The sequence below is a fragment of the Staurois parvus genome, unplaced genomic scaffold, assembly GCF_062004578.1.
Source record: "Staurois parvus isolate SC_StPar_1 unplaced genomic scaffold, SC_StPar_1.0 ptg000361l, whole genome shotgun sequence".
In the NCBI taxonomy this organism is placed as follows: Eukaryota; Metazoa; Chordata; class Amphibia; order Anura; family Ranidae; genus Staurois; species Staurois parvus.
This window is the reverse complement of record NW_028318157.1, coordinates 7,882,215-7,905,133: the sequence shown is the minus strand read 5'-3', so window position 1 is coordinate 7,905,133 and position 22,919 is coordinate 7,882,215. Positions and strand designations below refer to the sequence as shown.

Sequence of the window (22,919 nt, the reverse complement as noted above, 5' to 3'; positions counted from 1 at the left end):
CCTGTGTGAAGGGGAAGAAAGGGGAGAAGTGATCAGCTCTCTGCACGGCTACATCTCTTCTTCCCTCACTTCCTTTTCACACAGGTATTTGAACAGCAGCAGGAACCATTGGTTCTTGCTGCTGTCAATTAAGTGCGGTGAAGAGGAAGTGGAGGCGGGGCTAAGTTCTCCTATATGGGAATATGGAGCGCTGCTATGTAGACACGCAGGTCGGGAGTGAACACGCATTGATTGTCCCCGTAGCAAACAGCTTGCTATGGGGATACACAAAGAATAGGAAGAGCCAGGATCACCGGTGGGAGACCCGAGAAGAGGCGGATAAGGGCCACTCTGTTCAATACCACTGCACAGAGCAGGTGAGTATAACATGTTTGTTATTTTAATTTTTAAAAAATCTAGCTTTAGTAACACTTTAGTGTGATTGAAAAGGTTATTTTTTTAAATAATAATGATGTTATACTTAACTGCTTTGTGCAATGGTTCAATGGTTTTGCACAGAGCAGCCCTGAACCTCCTCTTCTGGTGCTCAGGTACGTATTTAGGGGGGGATAGTGGGGGAGATGATCACCAAAGGTTTTTTACTTTAACCTCCTTGGCGGTGTTCCCGAGTGTAGCTCGGGGTAGAATTTCTATACCAAGAGCGGTAACCCCGAGCTACACTCGGGCTTACTATGCAGCGTTCTCTGGGTCCCTGCAGCACTTACCTTGTCCTTCGCTCCCACGATGTGTCCCCTGCAGCGTCCCCGGGCGGCGGAACCGGCGGGAAATTTGAAATTTTTAAAAAATGACATTTTTGCTGTCATTGCTTTTTCACTGCATTTCACATACATTGTGTCCCCACTGCTTTGTCCAGCGCCCTGCCTGCATTTTGACTGTTCTTTCTGCCTGGAAACTTAGAAAAGTCCATGGCGGCCAAAAGGCGTCCCTTTACATCAAAAGCGGTTTTAGAACAGCGATAGTAAATCAGAACCACTTGCAGAATTGAGTGATAATGATTTGTGGGGAAATTCGTCATCAGACACTGAAAACGATTTTGCGACTTTGCTCAGCGATGTGCGAATTTGCCTCTGTATTTCAAATTTAAGTGTTTTTGGTTTGATTATATTATTGAATTAAATTTATTATTATTATATTATTATTTTTTATGATTATTTATTAAATTATAATTTATGATTTCGTGTTTCAAGTTTTATCATATACGGAATGTTTAATAGACTCTTTTTCGGATAGATTTCAGTGAGTTATTCCTAAAAATTACAGCCTACAATTAAAAACTACATATTTCCATGCAAAAAAATGGTACCGCTTTCAGCACAAAATTCCTGACATGATCATACCGCCAGGGAGGTTAATAAAGCCACTTTAAACAATTGAGACTTGTTTCCTTAAATTTTGTTTGTTTCAGTACATTTTAGTTGAGGCTGAGAGGCATTTGAGGGACAATGATGGCCAACAAATACTCACAATTAGAAAGCTGCTTTTAAAAAACTTGAGTAGCTAGATTATTCACCCTTAAATCTGAAAGTGACTCTGTCTCTAAAATAAGAATGATCACAAATGCCCCTGCAAAGAAAAGAAATAAATATTTAGTTTCTGGTGCCCTGCCGTGCTCAATAATTTTTCATATCAGAACCTATGTCACTACTATGCCCTATATTGAAGTAGGACGCAGCAAGAGTAACCACTTAGTGCAGTGGAGGACCACGAATCTAACACTCCAGATTCTGAAGATTCTTCAAACAGCAGTTACTCTTCAACACAGCAGAGATCAGCAGTACAGGAGACGTATTATATTTTCTTTGCAAAGGGCATATTTGTGAGATTTTATTTAGCAACAGAGTTGCTCTAATTACTAAACTACTGTTGGAGATTGTTACTATTGTGTAACCTCAAAATATGCAACTTCTAATGAGAATTATTACATTAATATTTTTGGATAACACAAATACATTCTTAAATCTTCCTTTAGCCCCTAGCCCTTGTGTTATTCATCGCTTGCTCATTGTTTATTAACATACCTAACTCTATATTATTAAATAAAGCACTTCTTCACATGTGTTATAATTATGCTGTTTAATAGTTGACCTCCATTTGTAGACAGGCTTTGAAGAAGTAACATGTAGTATTGCAAGTAATCTGTAGTACTCTACTCCTTCTCTCATTAATTGCAGGTCAGAATCACCTATACACTATATAGAAACACAGACTAAAATAGGACATTTGATTTCTCATAAATTGTTACACTGACACTGTGTACATTGACATTGGTCACATGACTTTCACTAACTGCTTCATTTGTTTAAATAGCTTCTTTACAAATAATCATGTAATATTGCTTCCATGTTTAAAGTAGAACTATAGGCAAAACTTTTTTTTTGCAAGGGAGGGTTATAATCCCTGTCAGATTTATTTTCCCCCATCTATGTCCCATTGTGGAGCTTTCCCCTCACTTCCTGTCCCATAGCCAAACAGAGAGGAAATCCCTGAAAATTAATGGAGTTCTTTGGGGACCCCCAGGTCACTAGAATCAGTGTCCTCATTTGAAGATTGCCTCTCCATTACTTTTCTGGGACCCCCAAGTCACTAGAATCAGTGTCCCCATTTGAAGATTGCCTCCCCATTACTTTTCTGGGGACAACCCACAGTTTGAGATATTCTTTTACTTCTTTTACTTTCATTTTCAATGACAATGGTAAACAGGACAAATAGAAAGGTTGAATCTCCCTAATGGGGCATAGACAGCAATAGAAACTGACAAGTGTTTTAATCCCCCTCCACTTTATCCAAAATTAAACGTTTGCCTGTAGGTATACCTTAAGAATGTAAAGTGCATGCTGGACTGTCTAATAAGAAAGCCCAGCACTGGCTCTGCAACTCTTGACTGATGTTTCAGGCTAATGATCTGTACATGTGTGCCTAACCCAAGAACCTGTTATTCAAGTTTATATTCATATCTTAGCTGTAAATCAATTATATGAAACATTGGAATAGCAGACTCACCCTTGCCGTCCCCTGGTTATTAATATTAAATGTGAAATATTAGTAAATTGAAAATAAATGAAAATAAATAATAGATTTATTTTGCTCCTGAACTATTATAATATATAGATAAAAAATCCCTTAAAACTATGCATTTCCTTTGATGTGAAACACATTTCAAATGACAACAAGTACATTCATGTAAACTGTTATTTTCAGGCAATGATTTCAGGAAGTGTAAGCCAAAAAGTGCTATAGAATTATCATTAGTTGGAAAACTATACACTGCTTTTATGCTTCTAATACATATCATGCTGGCAAATGTCATGTTCCACTTGTCATATGCCAGTGATTAATTTGTGCTTCTATCTCTGTGAACAAACAATTCTGTGTGTTCTGCAAAGCTCTGTCTTAGTAACATCTACAAACTCAGCCTAATTCCCAGCGGACAAGGAAAAAACTTGCAGTTATAAAAACCACATAAATTGTGCTCTTCCAGAGATGAAATTGTTTGTACCACTGAGACTTGGCAACCATTTTAATATCCCTTTAGCTTATACTGTATATACATAGAACATTATTGCAGTTGCTGAATGTCAGAAAAGGCCTTTAAAAACTCCATTTTGGAAGAACCAAAAGATATCAAAGTAGACTTACAAAATGTATTGAAGCCATTTTAATAATGCTTTGGTTTTTGAACTGAAAAAAAAGCCTCTTCTTCCATTTACAAAATTTTTGCTAAGCTGATGCTAAGTGATGATATGTGTATAATCATAAAATCTGAACTCACAAGCACACAATTGTATATGTATATATATATATATATATATATATATATATATATATATATTATACCTACTCAAAAAGTACTTTATACCCATGTTGATGAGGACAAGAGCCTCTTCCCCATCACACTGGCTCAGTGATTGTGGGGGTGCAAGGGTGATGTTACCCCCTGCACCCTCACAATCACTTGTCCAGAATTGTGGGAAGAGGCACTTTTCCTTGCAAAACCCCTGGCAAGGCACCCCCATGTTTCAGGCATGTGGTTAGGTATGGTTCAGGAAAGGAAGACAAACACTCATTCTCCTTTATCTGGCCTTCCAGGCTGCATGCTCGGATATGGTTCTGGGATGGATTTTGGTGGGGAGGACTCATGCAATGGTTTTTTTTTTAAATTTTTGCCATGAGGTCCACCCTAAAATCTATACCAGAACTGTAGGGTTTGGTATGGATTGGGAGGGGGGGCTGTATGCAATAAAAAAAAAATAATGTTGGCTCTTTTGTGTACATTCTGCTGTCAGTGGGGAATCCCCTGATGCATGTGAGAAAAAGGGCCTAAAAGTGTTTTATGTCTTTTTAATGAGTGCGTACAAATGCCCATTGAACCTGCCAGAAATCTTGTTCACAGCTCTAGGTAGTATTTAGAGCTCCATCTATGGACTACAGAACACCTCTCCTATGTTATAGAGAGGAGAAAAGGGGGATGTGTTCTGTAGTCTCTGTTCATGTCCTAGAGTGAAAACACAGCTCTTCCATAGATATAGTATGTTGAGTGAGTGTAGTCAACCTAAAACATAAAAATGTGCTGTTGGCAGGATCACCAGGTGAAAATAAAGGTAAAAAAAGCCTAAAAATGATGCAATATATTAAATTTTTGTTCTTTTTTGAAACTTACCTTATTTGCAAAAAACTGTGCCCTATGCACAGCTCCTAGGGTGTAGAGAAGCAGTCCTTTTAATCACATGATGAATTCTTAAATCTCTTGCATAGCCCAGGAGAACTGTCTTGGCTTAGAGATCACATCTCTATCTTTGTGCAGTTACTAGGGCAAGAATGTTCTGACTACATTTCAGCTGGTACCAAATAACTTTAACCGGCCACATAATATACCTATCTTTGTGCCATAGCCAGCTCAGCCTTTGCCAAATTTGTGCTGATTTTTCCATAAGAACATTCCCTCTAGAACACTGACAAATTTAAGAGGCATATGGGTGACTGAACCTGCCAGTATCTTGCAGAACAATATGTTTTTGGTGGTCCTGTAGTCTTGTCCTTTAATCCCTTTACGTCAACCTACTATATACTGTATACTGTATGTGCCACATATATGAAGTAGTGTGTTTTTCTGGGTTGTGTTCAGTCAGCATCCCTAGAACTGTGACTGAGCTTTCACCAACAGCTGAGAGCCAACTACTGACAATTGGGAGCCGGTGGGATTGGCTTCTGATGATGCTATCGTAAAGGGGTTAAAGAAGATGGAATCTTCCGCTAGAAGTTTCAGCAACCATAATATTTTGTTGACTTTTTCAAATAAGAAATAAAAATACAGTATAGAGAGAAATTAAGCAGAATTTCTGGAGGTTTTTTTTTGTTTTTTTTAAACCGTTTTATATCGTGAAACCAAGTACACATTATCCATTGAAATGTATCTTCTTGGAATGGTATGCAAAGGCAAAATTCTTTTATAATTTCTAATAGAGTAGGAAGGGTTTGGAACCTTTGTCAATTTTTCATTTCACTCTTTGTCCCAGCCTGGGTGATTCACCCCTTCTCTGTTCGCGTGACCACTTTCAGTAAGACAGAAAGAGAGGAAATCCAAAACCTTGAGTTGTCAATAAACCAAAGGGTGAGATAAAATACTCCAGTATGGGTACCTGTTCCTATGAAAATTTTTTAAGATGGGGTTTCTATTTACTTTTATTCATAGTTCAGCTCTAGAGGACCTAAAATACTTTGTTACATGAAAATCACTTTAAAGTGTATCTAAACATTTTTTATTTTGGATAGAGGGCTGAGAGGTTAACACCTCTGGCAGGTTTTATTGCTGTGTGTTCATTCTTTAGGTAGATTCACCCTCCTTATTTGTCCTGGTAACCATTGTACATGGTTGAGTGGAGATCTTACGATAAGGACAGTTGATCATCGGATAACTGTCTAAGAGGGCATTTCCTCACTTTGCAGAAACCTGAAGAGAAATTTCCCAATGGGACACGGATGGCAATGAGAAAATGACAGGAGATTAGCCATTCTGTACTCGGTCCAAAGTAAAAAAATAAAAAATACACATTTTAAGGTAAAACAATACATTTAAATATCTGCTTGGTAAAAATACACTATAGTGTCTAAAGTAATCATTGATTGCAACTAGTGGTTGAATGAACAAACCTTTTCTTCAACTCAACATGATTGCTTTAGTTTAATAAAAAAAAAGGTATTTTGTTAGAGTAATCCATAAACATTTAGCTATTATATTTGTAGAATATTAAAATTAATATAGGCTTTTTTATATGTAACATTTGAGAAAAAATAAGAAAATTTTAAATACATAAAACCACTGTTGGTACCCCTGCTACACCTTTAAGACCAAAGACCTAAGTGCAAAGTATGCTTGTAAAATAGGCTTTCTCAATTTTGATATCATTTTTATTTGCCACTGAGGGACCTCCAGGTGGCTTGCAAGGACATCGCTGCAGGCAATCATTCTAAAACTGTATAACATTTGCAAAACATTTTCTGTCAGGAATTCTCAGATTAGCTTCAGTACTTTTTGTTCAGTGTAAAATATTCAGTTTAGTTTTACACTGTACCTCAATTTATTCCGTTCAGGGGTCTTTTTGTAAATCTATGTACTTTTTCCCTAAGAGATAGGGGGTGGGGAAAAAGTGTGAATCTGTTTAAAATATTTGCTCGTTTTCGTATGTACCTGAGGGCTTGTAATAACAAAACATTGCCTTCTTAACTGAGCACAAGGAGCATGACCAACTGCAATAACTAAAACATGTGCAACTAATTACATAGCTTTTGAACATTTTGCTTAGAGGGAGATGCCGATATTACTTCATCTAAAAACTTTGTTAACATGGGAGCCAGCAAGTTGGTGGATATCAAGTATTTGTTTAATCTTTAGCATGATAAAAATAGCGCTTTCTGCCCCTCTAATCCAAATATCTTGTGGATCAGTTGACATGATTTTAGAATTATGTAAAGTTCAAATAATGTGGAAATAAATCAAGGCCAGCTTTTATGCAGTGATTTGACATCCACCCAATTCCACTTTAAACCATTACACATGTTGAGTTGTGTTTGGCCTACTTCACATTTAATTGTCAAATATTTGGCTGCCTCACTGGAAAGAAAAAAAGATGGATGACTTACTTGCAGTGCATCAAATAAATGCATATAAATGGAAAATATTGTAGATCTATGACCACAAAAATTCTTCTTTTGTTATGCTATATTGTAGACATGTACGTGTTTTTGGAGGACTCTTTGAACTTTACATGTGATTGGCTCATTAATGCCATATGTCGCATTGCAGAATTGATGTATGGGCTTGTTCAATAACATAAAGAGCAATTCCAAATACATTTACTATGCTGAGAATGTTAAATTGAAATCTGATTGATATAGTTTATTTCAACCTTTTTCAATGCAATGCAGCTGCTGCTGTGTTCATATTTAAAGATATGTTATTTTTTTTTTATGCCCATGTTAATTTACTTTGGTAGCGTGGCTGGTGAATTCATAACAGTAGATGGAAATAATGAAACCCTTTTAAAGAGTCACTTCTCTTACTCATTCAGTTGTGCAAATTTCAGCTTAAGTTGTTGATCTCTGTAAACAGGCTTTCCTGGAAAATCATTAAACTTGAATTCCAAGTATTGATTTTTTTTCACATTAGTCCAGCTTGGACCAGTGTATGTATGTATGTTCCATACCTGGCTGATCCTGGTGAAAGCGGGGAATCACTGTTGAAGTCACCACTACTATAGTGATCCTTGTCATGTGATCCCCTGTAGCATAGTGAACACAGTGGGGTTGCTCACCTAGCATGGACTACATTCAGAGAACACTTTACATTTTTCCCAATGATTACAAGGCATTTTCTGATTGGATGGGTGGAGATCATGACATCACTGCCACACCTCTCCACTCATCCAATCAGAGAATGGAAGTCAGATTTAAGACTAGCCAGTTAAAGATATAATAAGGAACTTTTTTCACATTATTTCATATTTTCCTTGCTAAATATGTTTTCTGTAGGAGGGAAGGAAGGACGGATGGACTTGAGTGAAAGATTTTACTAAAGACTGTCAAACCACTTTAAGATATGCCAGTTTGCTGCAACCAAGTGGCTCCACTGATCTCCAGTCTATTAGTTCTTCTGTCTTTTCCAAGGCTATTTTAGACATTTAAATTAGCTACTGTTTTCCTGTAATTTACAGATCATTTACCTTTTTGACTGTGAAGACAGACGATTTCTATATACACTATATTGCCGGAAGTATTGGGACATCCCTCCAAATCATTGGATTCAGGTGTTCCAATCACCTCCATGCCCACAGGTGTATAAAATCACGCACCTAGGCATGCAGACTGCTTCTGCAAATATTTGTGAAAGAATGGGTCACTCTCAGGAGCTCAGTGAATTAAAGCGTGATACCGTGATAGGTTGCCACCTGTCCATCAAATTTCCTTGCTACTAAATATTCCATGGTCAACTGTTAGTGGTATTATAACAAAGTGGAAGCAACTGGGAACAGCAACTCAGCCATGAAGTGGTAGGCCACGTAAAATGACATAGCGGGGTCAGCGCACAGACGTCGCCAACTGTCTGCAGAGTCAATAGCTAAAGACCTCCAAAATTCATGTGACCTTTAGATTACAACAACAATAGAGCATAGAGAGCTTCATGGAATGGGTTTCCATGGCTAAAGAGCAGCTGCATCCAAGCCTTACATCACCAAGTGCAATGAAAAGCGTCAAATGCAGTGGTGTGAAGCACGCTGCCACGGGACTCTAGAGCAGTGTAGATGTGTTCTCTGGAGTGATGAATCATGTTTTTCTGTCTGGCAATCTGATGGACATGTCTGGGTTTTGTGGTTGCCAGGAGAACTGTACTTGCCTGGCTGCATTGTGCCAAGTGTAAAGTTTGGTCGAAGCGGGATTATGGTGTGGGGTTGTGTTTTAGGGGTTGGGCTTGGCCCCTTAGTTCTTATGAAGGGAACTCTTAAGGCATCAGCATACCAAGACATTTTGGACAATTTCATGCTCCCAACTTTGTGGGAACAGTTTGGGAATGACCCCTTCCTGTTCCTACATGAGCAAGGTCTATTAGCGAGCTTGAGGTGGAGGAACGTGAATGGCCTGCACAGAGTCCTGACATCAACCCAATAGAACACCTTTGGGATGAATTGGAGCGGAGACTGCGAGGCAGGCCTTCTCGTCCAACATCAGTGCCTGACTTCACAAATGCCCTTCTGGAAGAATGGTCAAACATTCTCATAGACACACTCCTAAACCTTGTGGACAGCCTTCCCAGAAGAGTTGAAGCTGTTATAGGTGCAAAGGTTCGGCCAACTCAATATTGAAACCTACAGACTAAGACTGGGATCTCATTAAAGTTCATGTGCGTGTAAAGGCAGGCATCCCAATTCTTTTGGCAATATAGTGTATATGACACAAATGAGAATAGAAATGAAGGAAAGTTTTGTAGTTCTGGAAGTACTGTAATTTTTTTTTCTCAGACGTTAGAGTCAAATTAAAATTCTCTAATAGAGTCTTAAACTATTAAGCAGAATAGTAATGGACAAGGTCAGCACATTTTCCTATCCTAGACAGTATAGTGTATTCACTGATTCTATATCTGATCTCAGCAGCTATAGTTCTTCCCTAAATGAAAGTTCAGGTCATCGCTCTGACAAAAGACTGATCTTGCATTACACTTCTGATCCACTCTATATGTTTTTGTGTGTCACCACTTGTTTAAGTCTGGGGATATCTTAGTGTGTCTTTATAATGAAAATAAAGTAATTGCAGAGATTTCTCCTGTGCTTTGGTTTCTTTGAAGATATATTTCCATTTTAATGGTGGAGTACTAGAAATACATGAATCATTTAGCATGAAATGGCCTTATTAGAGAAAAATAGAGCAGTGACAGTCAACTAATTTCATATAGGAGGCCTCAAATGCAGCCTCTGATATCACCAAGGGGGCTCACATAATATTCATTGAATATATTACTACAGAAAACTGGCAGAAACATGCTAGAGGAGATGATCAGAGACTGTGGACATGCTATAGGGCTATAGACTGACAATGCATCATATGAGGCTACTGGAGATCACAACTTTTACAGCGTCTTTATAGATCAATGCATCCTTATTTGTATTTTATGCAGCACACATAACTGACTCATACCACAATTTAAATTCTCACCAAAGCCTATTATAAAAGCATAAACTGAGAAAAGTGATGCAAACACACAAGTAACAGAGTAAAAGAAATAAAAGTCACTCTGATGGCTGCACAAAAAGTGCCAAAGGGTTGCAAGTTGGGCAGCAAGGCTTTAAATAAAAGTGTGTGTTTCAATTGTATTCCACTTTTGCAGACAAAATTGAGAAAACCCCACTGTATGTTTGTTTTGTGTTCCCACTTAAGCAGCAAACCTAAAAATGTGTTCCCATTCCCAAAGTGAGGGAATCTCTGGTAGTCACCCCTCTATTTTTGTTCTGATAATTGTATTTTCTTTCACTTTCAGTGATAACAGTCACCAGGCAATTAGAGAATGTGAATCCCTGTAACAGGGACTTGGACTACAAGAAAACCTGAGAGGTGTTCATTACCTCTTCATTCTAGCTAACACTATGACAAAATACACCTAGTTATACTTTAATATACAATGAAGAGGACAAGCTTCTAAATCTTCATCCTTTTGTTATGACAGAGAGTGCTCAAATATAGTCTACAGCTGATAATGGAGATCTGCCAGCATAGTAAAGACAGGTTTAATTGTGGCAAGCACAGATCTCCAGATGCCTCATAAACAAAAATAAGTAAGTAGGATTTTTTCAGTGCTGGTGTTTCCAGAAAAGATAATCTGAAAAATGTGAGCTACAATGTTTATTTATTTAAACATTTTTATATAATATTATGCTATGCAAATGGGAACATGTAACACATAAAGTAGGTGTTATCCCAATTTAGCTGCAAAAATGGAAATACTCTTCTCCATAGATACCATATGGTGAGTGAGTGTTTATACCCTAGGGCAGATGTGTATTACTGGCAGGAGCAGCAGGTGAAAATAAAAAACTAATATAGCTGCCACATTTAAGAATAATTGTTTTGTTTTTGGATTTAGATACACTTTAGCACCTTTCTTAGTAAGCAAAATTACATTGCAAATCTGAAAGTAACAATTCGGAAATAGGACGGAGATGGTGAGATCCTTTTTTTTCAGTGACAAGCAGAGTTTTTAGAAGCACATTGAATATGTCCTACAGGCCTCCTAGATACTTATACTAACTGTTTGTTAGTACAGAGTTGTTTTGTGTTGGTAATTCATTTAAGATAGTAGGATCAATCTCATGTAATGCATCTATTGTCTACTTTCTTACCAAACAGGAAATGACACATTCATGGCCACCACCTCTGACAGCAATCCACACCCCCTGCAAAACTGAACAGTCCAAGTTTCCCATTTCCAGCAAAGTAAGTTAACATTTTTTTTACACAGAAAAGAAATATTTTTTATTATTTAAAAGGAATATTTAGGGCATTCACTAGGGTTCATCTATTCATGGGAGTGTCCATGAAGCTTGTATGTGGTATTATGGTAAATAATTTCATTCTGCAAAATCAACCATTCCTCTTGCTGGTAGGGGAACAATTACAGGAGTTTTGGAAGAAAAGAATTAGGGCAGTCACAGCTCACTAAAATGTTGCAGTGCACATTAACAAAGTACTAAGAAAACTGAATCTTAACAAAGCCTTAAATGATAAGTGCAGTTATCCTGCTCGCCCCTTTTGCCCGTTTTCTTGTTTAATCTGTGTGCCCCTGATCCCCCCTGCCCTTCCTCCAGAGATACATACTTACCTCAATGTGATAGCCATGGCATCTAGGGATTGTTTACATACTGTGCTGAAAGTCCTTTGTCTCCTGGCAGCAGCTGCACAGTAGAGCCTTATAGGGGTCTATGGGACCTGTCTACCTCTTTCTCTGGACAGGAAACATGGGGAAATGAGCCCCACAGACACAGCTGGGAGACAGAGAACTTCTTGCGTAGGATGAAAACAATCCCCAGAGGCTGCAGTTAACAGATTGAGGTAAGTATGCATCTCTGGAGGGGGAATCTGTTAGGTCAGTGCAGGGGCAGACTGACCATTGGGAAACTCGGGCACTGCCCAAGGGCCCGGGGTCAGTAGGGGGCCCCATGATATGCCCCTGGTACCTTTTTCATAGGCTTTTTTGAGTTTGGGCAAGGACACAGGGGCCCCATGATCCCCTATTGCCCGGGGGCCCCATGAGTTGTCAGTCCACCCCTGGGTCAATGTAAAGTGGCAAACATGGTAAGTGTACTTTCTCTGAAATTGCACTCATACTTTCATTAATAGAAAGTATTTAGGATTCCGTGAAATTTTTTTACCCTGTGGCCATATAAATGGTCTGTGTATGCCTGGGTGTGCCTTAATTAAACTCACAATAATGTAACATATTAAGGAGCATCCCACCTGCTTGATGTCTTTGCTTAGGTTAAGACTGAATAGCAGTAGAATGTAAAAATCCATCTTCTTAGCTCCAGGGCTAAACACATGCCTAATGTATTGGAAATCGGCATGGTGAAATTACTGCTCACTAATGACTAAAAGAACAAAATTGTAGTAAGCACTCTTTCTTTACCTGACTAGGGTCCTAGCTTTACCTCAGGTGCTTTATTTTGATTCTACAACTCAAAATTATACAGGTATGTAAATTCTGAAAATTGGTGGAATCAATTTGAATTACGTTTTTGAGCTTGCAATTTCAGCACTGATTTTTTTGTTGCCTTCACAACTGAAAAAAATGTATCACACCAAAAACAATAGTTATGACCTTGTACCTCACTGTAGCCCCAAAAACTGTAAACATGGTCTTAACCGCTTTTAGCCGCTAGCAATAATCACTGTGTTCTTCCAGCAGGAACAGCTCCCCGCTGCGAGAACACAATAGGTCTGTGGGAGAGATTCCCCCATCAACACTAACTGAATGGATGGGGGAATCAAGCATTTTTCTTTTCTGCAACCCATAGTTGCAGGAAAGAAAATTGTGTCATCTATTGCCTGCTTTATGCTCAACCTAACTCATAAGCCTAAAATGTAACAAAGATTTGTTTATTGAAGCAAAAAAAAAAAAAAATCTGAGTGCTATAATACAATGAAAGAGAGCAACTGGCTTCTACCCTATTCATCGTAGTGTATCTTATCACTGTAGTATAGAAATAGACCTCTGGAATGCATGGTTAATGAATAGTAAATGCTGCATATTGTATAAATAGGTAAGTAAGATAGAAGGTTGTTTGAAAACCGTTGTGTGGCCCATAATTCAAGGTATACATTTTTTTTGTATACTGACTATTGCTGCCCATGTTCCCTGTTTTTGGGGTTTTCTTTCTTTTTGCTCATTTAATGGTATCAGACAGAAAAGGAAGCAAGAGGACATCTCTTCAAAGGAAACATAGACAGCAATAAAACATTGTCTGGAGTGGGGAAGAATTAGAACCACTATTCAGGCAATTAATGTTTTCTATATCACCATGCACACCTTTTTTTAGAGGTGATGAATATTAGAACAGTAATTGAAGAGGGAATTCTACTCAAAGGGTCATGAAAGACAATATAAAATTGACAAAGCTTTCAACTCTTCCCCCTTATCCCAACTTGAGAAAAATAGAATTTGGCTTTAATCTACTTTTTTTGTGGTGTGATAACTGGTATTGTTATAAGACTCAAAGGTATGTTAAGGTTATGTATACAAAATTAATTATTGTTCTGTTAATGCAAATGAAAAAAAACCCCACAAAACCAACATGCTAAAGCCCTAATGGAAAATCATCACTTTATCAAGTTGCCAGTGCAACAGAGATAATTAAGGCTCTATATTGTTAGGAAGACAGGACATAATGTATGATTGACACAGTAAATACTGTAGTTATATATTTCAATGTGTTGGTTATTTATCCTTATCATTTAATATCTGCTCAATTCTTATGAATTTTAGATAAGGTTAAAATGTGATTGAGATAACACCCAAGCCTTTGGCTATGTGACCTACATCTTTATATCTAAATGATATGTGGATTACTGGTTTGATTTATTTATGTTTATTTTTACAGGACTCTCAACATCTGACCTCAGGATACAGCATTCAGAGTATGTCTTTTGCTCACCTACGTAATCATATTGTACTGGATTACAATGTAATTTGTGCTGCAAGATGTTTGTTTTATTAGTACTATGAGTTGAGAACAGCATTAAACATTTGCCAGGAGTAAAAACGAATGGAATAATATTGTTTTTGTTTCATATGACTTTTCAAGCTATGCTTTTCTTTTCTTTTCTTTTTTCTTTTTTTTTTTTTGCAGTGCAGGGTTATAAGCTTTATAATGCCTAACCTTTTCTTTTTTCAAAATCACTTCTCTGTGATATTTAATAGAGACACAGCTTTGATTTTCACTTGTAATAAAATATATTTACAGTACTTGTACTGTATGTACTTGAAGTATTTAATTTTTTTAAGCTGTTTTACTAACTGTCCTAAACTAATTGTGCTGATTAGTTCTTATAATAAAAGTAGCCTTCTTTTGGGGTGAAACCCATTTCTTGGCCCACTTGTTTCTTCTTTGGTATTTAAATGGTTGAGATGCAAATATACAGTATTTTATTTGTGTTTCTCCTATCAGAATCAGGAGCTGAATATGAGTGTCAGTCATATTTTGATATTTTTGTCACATTTTTACATATGCCCAATCATAACTGGTTCTTTTTTAAAGAAAACCCATCATATGAAAAAACACATAGGCTGCCTTTAATGGTATGGAACATGGATGAAAGAAGAAAGTCAGAACTCCTAATCTGAATGCTGATTCTAGTTCAGGAACTTAAAGTACTTTCTTGCACGCCTTGTCCAACACCCCTGGTAGTGATGACATAAAGCGTGAGGGCACCAACTGACACGAGGGCCAGTCCTGGTGTTCGCTGGAAGTAGATGATCATAGACCACCAGGCAGGTACCAGGAACTGGAACACTGTGACATTTGATTGGCAGATAGGAGCGTAGCCAGAACACAAGCCAAAAGGCCATCAACAGCTGGGCAGTGAGGTGCAGGAACAGCAGGTAGAGACAGAGTCAGGATCAGTACACAGCTGTGGATCATGGTACAGGAGCGCAAGACAGGAACAAAGTCAGGATAGAAGGTGAGGTCACAGTAGACAGGCTGAAATCCACAGAGAGGTAAGGGGTCATGCATGGGTATGCAGGTATGGGAGGTCAAGGCTCAAGTAAAGCAGGAATTAGGTGAAGACAACTCAGCAATCCATTCATGTCATAGTCTAGCTTATATAGACCGTTTGGTGAAGGAGTGAGTACTGTGTGTGTGCACATGAGCATATGCTAATACATTTGCACATGTGTGCCAATGCCCATCTTGCATTTAGCCTATGCTCAGAATTATAGCATGTGCTCAGAAATGAGTATGTGACAGCCTTCTGGTTTCAACACTGAGCTTCCCTTACAGTACTGAGGACAGGAAAGAGTAATATGAGAGCCAAGCAACTAACCTTTTCAAAGGAAAAGCAGGTTATTTTTTTTTAATCTGTGTCTTATTGGAGAAATGTCCCTATCTTGGAGAAGCAACAGGAAGTGAAAGAAAGTCTGGCCAAAGTGAGGGGAAATGCAATCTTAGATAGTTATCACCAGAACTTATATTTCCATTGGAAAATGTCCCCTCATCTCATGTTCTTACAACTACTCTAAAAAAATCCAGATTTTCTATTACTTTTTGTCTCAGGATTAAAGGAAATCTAATGTCACAGCATACACTTTAATTTGATAACATCAGCATTGTTATAGCAATATAAACAATAAAAAAGGATAAGAAGAAGTTACTGTGTTCAAAGATGCTATCATCTTCAAATTTCAAAGCATTTCAGTGTTTATGCATAGGACAGTACAGCACCTTAGAACATACAAACCAACCAATTTAAAAAGAATACAGCATTTCTTTTATAACTTTACAATATTCTACAAGTTTAAAAGGAGCATTTCCTCATTAATGATTTAGGCATGGTAAATATTACAGATTCCAAGCTCATCACATATTATTTGACATTAACCCACTATTTACACTAGTGAATGAATCTGTGATGTGTACCATACATACCTCATTAATGAGAACATTCTCCTTTTAAACTTGTAGAATATTGTATAGTAATAAAAGACATTTTATATTTTTGTAAACTTGGTTGGTTTGTATGTTCTAAGTTGCTGTACTGAAAGGACCTATGTGTAATCTATACAAATAGTAATATTTGACAATCCAATATAAGCTTGCCGGAAAACTGTCCTTTTATGTTGTGAGTGTGGTCTATCTGCTGGTTATGTCTTTCCACAACTTCCTGGAAGTTTTACAAACTTCAAGATTGTTCAGAGTAATAGACATAGGCTGTAAATAATTTAAACACAATGTGGAAATTAATTTATGATTTTACATTTTGACCATAGATGCCTTTTAATGGTGAACAAGGCTAATAAAGAGGGTGAATCTTTCTAGTAGGGAACCAAACCAGAGGGTCTAACCCTTCCACACTTCATACAAAACTTAAAAAAATTGCCTTTACATTCAGTTTAATTTACTATAACTGTGCAGACTTAAGTATATACAGTATTTGTCCCATGCATAGGTTTCATCTGTTTTATGATCATCTCTATTTCTGTAAGCAATGAGAAATAAAGCATCTGTAGTGGCATATGTAGGAGTATGAAAGAACATAGTTCTTGGTCATTGACATCAGCATAATTGAGGCCTGTACAGTGTTCCAAGAACAAATGATGTGGAGCTGACAAAATGAGACAGACATGAATAGAGAGAGTGAATCATGCATTATAAGGTGAATGCTATTTTAATATGCATATTTTCTTTTCTAGAGCGTTGTGATGTTACAAACAAACCTGCAGTGAAATCTGTTCCGCAGAAGTCGTAAGTTAATACTCCTTTTTTATTGTTTGCATTGCTTTCTAATGTACATTTCTATTTTTAAATTAGTTTTAGAATTAAATTAAACATTCATGTGCTGCACTTAACTAAAACAATACACAGTGTTTTCCAACAAATATAAATGTGTACGCTTAGCAAAAATGTAAAGACAAAACAACAGGTACACTGACACAGACACAATGAAGCAACACAATCATATGGCATAGAGATCTGTTTGTTTTATGAAGGGCTGACCTGAGGGCTAAGCCCACAACCCATTTCCGTATCTTTATCTAATGAAAAGCCACTTATTGGTGACTGAGGAGTTCTCGTTGCACAAGGATGTTGTGAGAGTTGGGTTAAGTTTGAGATAGGGGTCTAGCCATCAAGTTATGGGAAAGTAAAATGGAGCTAGGCTCAGAGTGGTGCACAGTTTTTTTTTTTGTGTGGAACTGATAATAGCCTTGTGTTAAATAGGACCTTCACAGCTTTTTCTGTCAGATTTGATATAAAGTTGTCTAATGTATAGGAAAATATAATGCTGTGAAGAAAGAACCTAGAGTTAGTAGAGTATGTCCTCTTTTTTTCTCTTTTATTTTTTTTCTTTGGTGTAGATTAAGAGAGAATCATATTTGAATGAATGTTCCATTAGGATTTTATATATAAAATATTTAGAAAACGTATAAAGTAGTCAAGAGGGCACAACATAGGGGCAGAGGATGAGCTTAGCAATACTTACAATTGAGGTGAAATAATGTATTACTAACTTCACAAAATGCTATGCAACAATAGAATACAAGCAATTTCTTGAACCAGAAACCTCTTAATGCTTAGTTGTAAAGTAGAGTCAAAAACAGTAGCCCAGAGACTGGAAATATAATAGGTCATTTTTAGGAGATCAAAGCATTCCAGTAGCCTAAGAATTTTCTTCTTGGTTGACTCTTGGATAAGCTGCTGGAAATCTCTAGAGTCTCTGTAGGCAGTCTAGTAGGATCAGGATGACTGAACCAATTCAAGCCTTCCATTATCTAATGCCACCCAGTCTCAATATGCATGATGTCATGAGGACACACTGTTCTGTAAAGAGACAGCTGTAGGTCACATAAAAAAGGGTAATACCAGATGGACATTGATAATAGATAAGTTTATTGGTGGTCAACATTTAAGAATCTGAGTTTCACCAAACAATACCATAAGGGATAGACATCTTTAGCACCTGTGCCAACGGGCTTTTGTTCACTTCAAGCGAGTTTCACATTCCTATACAAGTCTTTGAGAATGCATCGGTCAATGAATCTTGAATGATATCAAATTTGTCTTAAACTGATGTTAAACTGATTCCATCAACACAAACCAAAGCCTCATGACACAGGCTCTTAAACATACAGTAGGCTATATAGAAAGGGGGGGCATTTAATAGCAAAATGTGGTACTTAATCGATATGGGTAATGGAACAGACTTGGTATTGGAAGACAGGAACGAACTGCATGTTCTTAGAATTCTCTTTTCATTAAAACAAAGATATTCCTTACTTTTTCTTCCCACCTCCTTTACGTAAAAATTAAGGATAAAGATGCTTATTTACCCAACTCTTGCTGTGTCAGTGGTGTAATTTTTTTTGTTATATACAAAATTGCAACAATACTCCCATCATTTCTGATGTTTTAGGGGTTAATCACACTATGAACTGTAAAAACACGCAAGGTATACAAGTTGTGAATATGCAGTGCATTGCGATGTGCTGTCAAAAATGCTTTATGCACCTTTTTGGGTTTTATCGTGTTAAGCAGCCGTGTTAAGCTTCCCGTTCAAATGGACCAGCAGCGACATAACTTACCTCTAAGTATGTGATGTGTATTCTGTGTCCATCTTCCCACTGCCACTAGGTCCTCACCATGTGCCTCTTATCTGCCCATTTTGCTCACCTCCTCTATTCATAGAATTTGTACTATTTTTTTCCAGTACGCAAAGTTTCCTGTAATTAGAAGAAATGGATTCAAGTCCTCCATTCACAGAACACTTTGCATTGTGGGAAAGAATGCTATGAGTTATGCGAATAGAGGAAGGAGGAAGGGATGGGTGAGCAATGCAACTAGTTTAAACTGGCAGCTGCTAATATTAACACCAGCAGCACCAGAAGATTAGTGCTATGGGGAGGACCTAACGGCAGTTGAGAGAAGATTTCTACTCTATACAGCAACAGCCAGAAATCGGACACACACTTTATTAGCATAGCAAATAAGCTGTGTGTGTGTGTACCAAAAAATTATATAACTAGACTTTGGTGCATCAAGTGATGAGGAATCCACTTAGGAACAGGAATAAGGCAGGGATCTTCAAATGGGAAACAAGCAAATAAAAAAGAAACTGAAAGGGGTCATAACCATTCTTTGCCATATCCAAAAATTGTACACACATACCCTTTAATTGTCAGTCCAGAATTGTTATAGATACATATTTAAAGTGGAACTTCACTCTCTCATTCAACATGGGCTATTTTTAATCCTTATGCTGCTAGCATTAGTAAATGGATAGGAAAATAAATCATATTTACATGTTTTCAACTTTTTTTTGCATTTATTCAGTTACTCCCTGTTTCCATGCCCAGGCAAATTTATTATTATTATACAGTATTTATAAAGCGCCAATAGTTCGCTCAGCGCTGCACATTACAATGGGGGACAGAACAATAGCAATACAATACAATGCAAAACATGTGAGGATCGAGGGCCCTGCTCTTTCGAGCTTACAATCTAGGAGATGCCATACATCCCAGGAGTCTTCAGGAGGGCAGGGAGGGTTCTCAGCTCAGTCAATGCCTGAGCTAGGGGCAAATGGATTTCAGGAAGTAAATGCTACATGAATCATCTGCCCTTATTCAAGACGTCCACTGCCAGAATTGCCAAGGGGTGTTTTTCAAAATTATTTCTCAAATAAATAAAGCATGGAGGCATGGCTGGATGGGTGAATATGCTTTGAATATTAACAATGAATTAAATAGCATTTTCGGTTTGCGGTGCTCAGATGCAGTGCAGTTCCACTTTAAGGACCACTAGCATAGTACCTGTTTGTTACTTGTTTTTGCTACTTTTTGGTTTCGTTCTATCTTCCCCAGGGTTTTTTATACTTACTTAGTTCTATGTTGTTTACTTTGACAGCCCTAACAGTACACTGCAGTACATATTAGTACATGATGTTATAACTGCACAGTTTATTATTATAAGCTGGAAAGCACAGAGATGCTCATGGGAAGATGAAGCTGGGGAATGTGATTAAATGAAGAAACAGCTCAGCTGTTATTGAGAAACTTCTGCACACTCAAAAGTTTTAGTTGTTAGGATTCACACTAAAACCGGTAACTATATTGTTAGCAAACACTACTATGAGCATGCTTAACTGACTGTATGGTGATAAATAACTCAAAAAACATACTTAAAGGTGAAAAACCATTACATTTACAATTAATATATTGATGTGAATTTACTGAAAGAAAACAAGGCTGTTCACTTTGTGTAGTGAATGTTCATTAAGCTTAGTAAGTAGGATGAAGCAATGTTTACTTCAATCAGCTAATAATTTGCTTGCAATACATTTTTCAAAGTGATCATTTCAAATTGAACAGCCACTACCCCTTTAGTAAATCAGTCCAATTGTTTCAAAATGAGGTCCTTTTCTTGAGTTTCCATACTCATGCATCATTTTTTTCTCATTCGTTGAATGACACAGGTGCCTACTGGCAAACAAAAAAAATTGTGGCCAGCCTGGTAAAAACCTACTCCCAGTATGCCTCAGCTAATGTCCTAGGAGGATAGACACCTTTTCTCCTGCTCTAGTGACAAACGTTTGATTAGTTTGCTAGATATTATTTGTTTAATTTCAATCAAGATTACTTTTTGTTCACAGTCTTATTCCCGCTGTTCAGCACCTTCCTAGCATTGACCTGACTGCATGAGACACATGAGTTTATCTTTGGTTCATCTTTGCAGTCCTCCTACAGTCACCTCCAGCTGCCTGAACCTCTCGTGTTGCCAGCTGTTGATTATTGAATATTCATAGTCTAGCCTTGAACATTGAGATACATTGCCCTTGACTTGCAGTGCAACATGTCAGATCCTGGTCCTGGATTAGCATTTGGTCTAAAGGGTCATCAGAGGTCAGATATTGGCATTTGCAATTTTATTTCAATAACTGCTAGCTTCCCATTTCCTGATTAATATTTTTGTACAGAATGCCTCTCATGTGGTTCTCTCCTGTATGCTCCCCAATGACCTTGTCGGATCTTGTTACTTTGGTTATCCAAAAAGCACCCTTGAATCTATCAGAGATATTCCCTACTCCACTTATACACACGTTTGTGTTCCTTGTTATCATCAATTCTGCCAGGTGAAGGAAGGTGTTAGGAAGGACTGACTCTGTCCTTGTTATTCATGATGATCCTTATGAAGGGGAACCTACTTCTTGTTCCACTATTTCTAGGTGGCTCAAACAGATCATTATCCAAATCTAAAGTCTTAAACATCAAGTTCCACCTTATTTTATCAAGGTGTACTCTACAAGGTCTTTGAGTACTTGATTTTGTCAGCATCAGACTACTTTTTCATAGATTTGTAAGATTGCCACTTGGTCGTCTGTTCACAAATTCTTTGGGTTTTGCAAAGTAAATGTGCCTGTATAGGCATCATCCCATATTTCCTGCCCCATGTTTACTCATCTACTGACTGGGGTTTTATATATATATATATATATATATATATATATAATTTTTTTTTTTGGGGGGGGTGGGGGGTTTGCACACATTGTAAAATTTGCATTTCTTGTTAGCCATTACTGTAAACCCCCAAATGTATGTATTTTCTGAAAGCAGAGACCCTTGATAATTAAATGGTGGTAGTTGCAGTTTTTTATGTTGCATGATATTTGTGCTTGTATTTATCAGATACATATTTTCAGGAAAAAAAATACACTAAAATGAAATTTAGTGCCAACAAACACAATATTATAACCATTGGTTGGTCAAATGTCCAAACATGTCAAGTCTTAAAACTGCATGTCTGTGAACTTGCAAAAAACTATGATACCCAAAATTGTCCATAGGTGACACTTTAAACACCTATACAGATAATCAGTTTAGAGTTCGTCATGAGCTATAAGCCTAGAATTATTGCTCTCACTCCAACATTCAAGGCAATAACTCACATTTTAGGTGGGATTATTGTTTACATACACATTCTTGCCCTACCCTGAACTTTTTATTTGGGGTGTGTGCAGGGGTCAAGTGCAGAAACACCTGCATCCTTGGCTACACAAGCCAAGGAATGACAGCTGTGACTGTGGACGTAATGTAATATATGTCACTTCTGGGGACATTAGTTGCAGAAGGCAACAGGAAACTGATGTGCCCTGAGTTCCTCCTGCTTACTCTGGAAAGCTGTTTCCTGAATTCCTGGGCTCCCTGGTCCCAAAAATGAAGCGGACAAACACAACAAAAACAAATATACAAAATTTCTACATAACAAATGCATCTGAAGCCAAAACAAAATTTCCGGTGTGCACATATCTGTTGGTTATATACTTCTATGGAATGGACATAAGGTCATTTTTCAGAGGAATCTTTACCATTTTTCCACTTCATTCATTGACATACCTACCACTTTCTGTTGCTATTTCTACATTGTAAACACATTAATATCAGATGCACTCCTCATACTTTCATGATTTGATTTATCCCTGCAAAACATATTCCTGTCATTGATGACCAGCTAAAAACTGCTGCACGTGCTTTTCTGTTGTCACCTCTCTGCCCCCTTGTTCTGGTAATCTTCTCAATATCCTCTGAACTCTTGCTACTTCTTTTGATATATTTATTGAAGGGGCTGACGCGTTACGCTTTGCTAATCATAGACAACAGTGTTAGTTTAGTGTGA

The 22,919-nt window shown here is 37.5% G+C and overlaps 1 protein-coding gene across 1 annotated transcript in view; it reads left to right on the top strand.

The window, feature by feature from the left end:
- Positions 1–22,919, top strand: part of AFF2 (ALF transcription elongation factor 2) — a 759,231-nt gene that overhangs the window by 406,865 nt on the left and 329,447 nt on the right. The window contains exons 5-7 of the mRNA XM_089684953.1: positions 11,389–11,475; positions 14,136–14,172; positions 16,946–16,997. Of these exons, the coding sequence (XP_089541079.1) occupies positions 11,389–11,475; positions 14,136–14,172; positions 16,946–16,997 (176 nt within the window). The remainder of the gene's footprint in view (positions 1–11,388; positions 11,476–14,135; positions 14,173–16,945; positions 16,998–22,919) is intronic.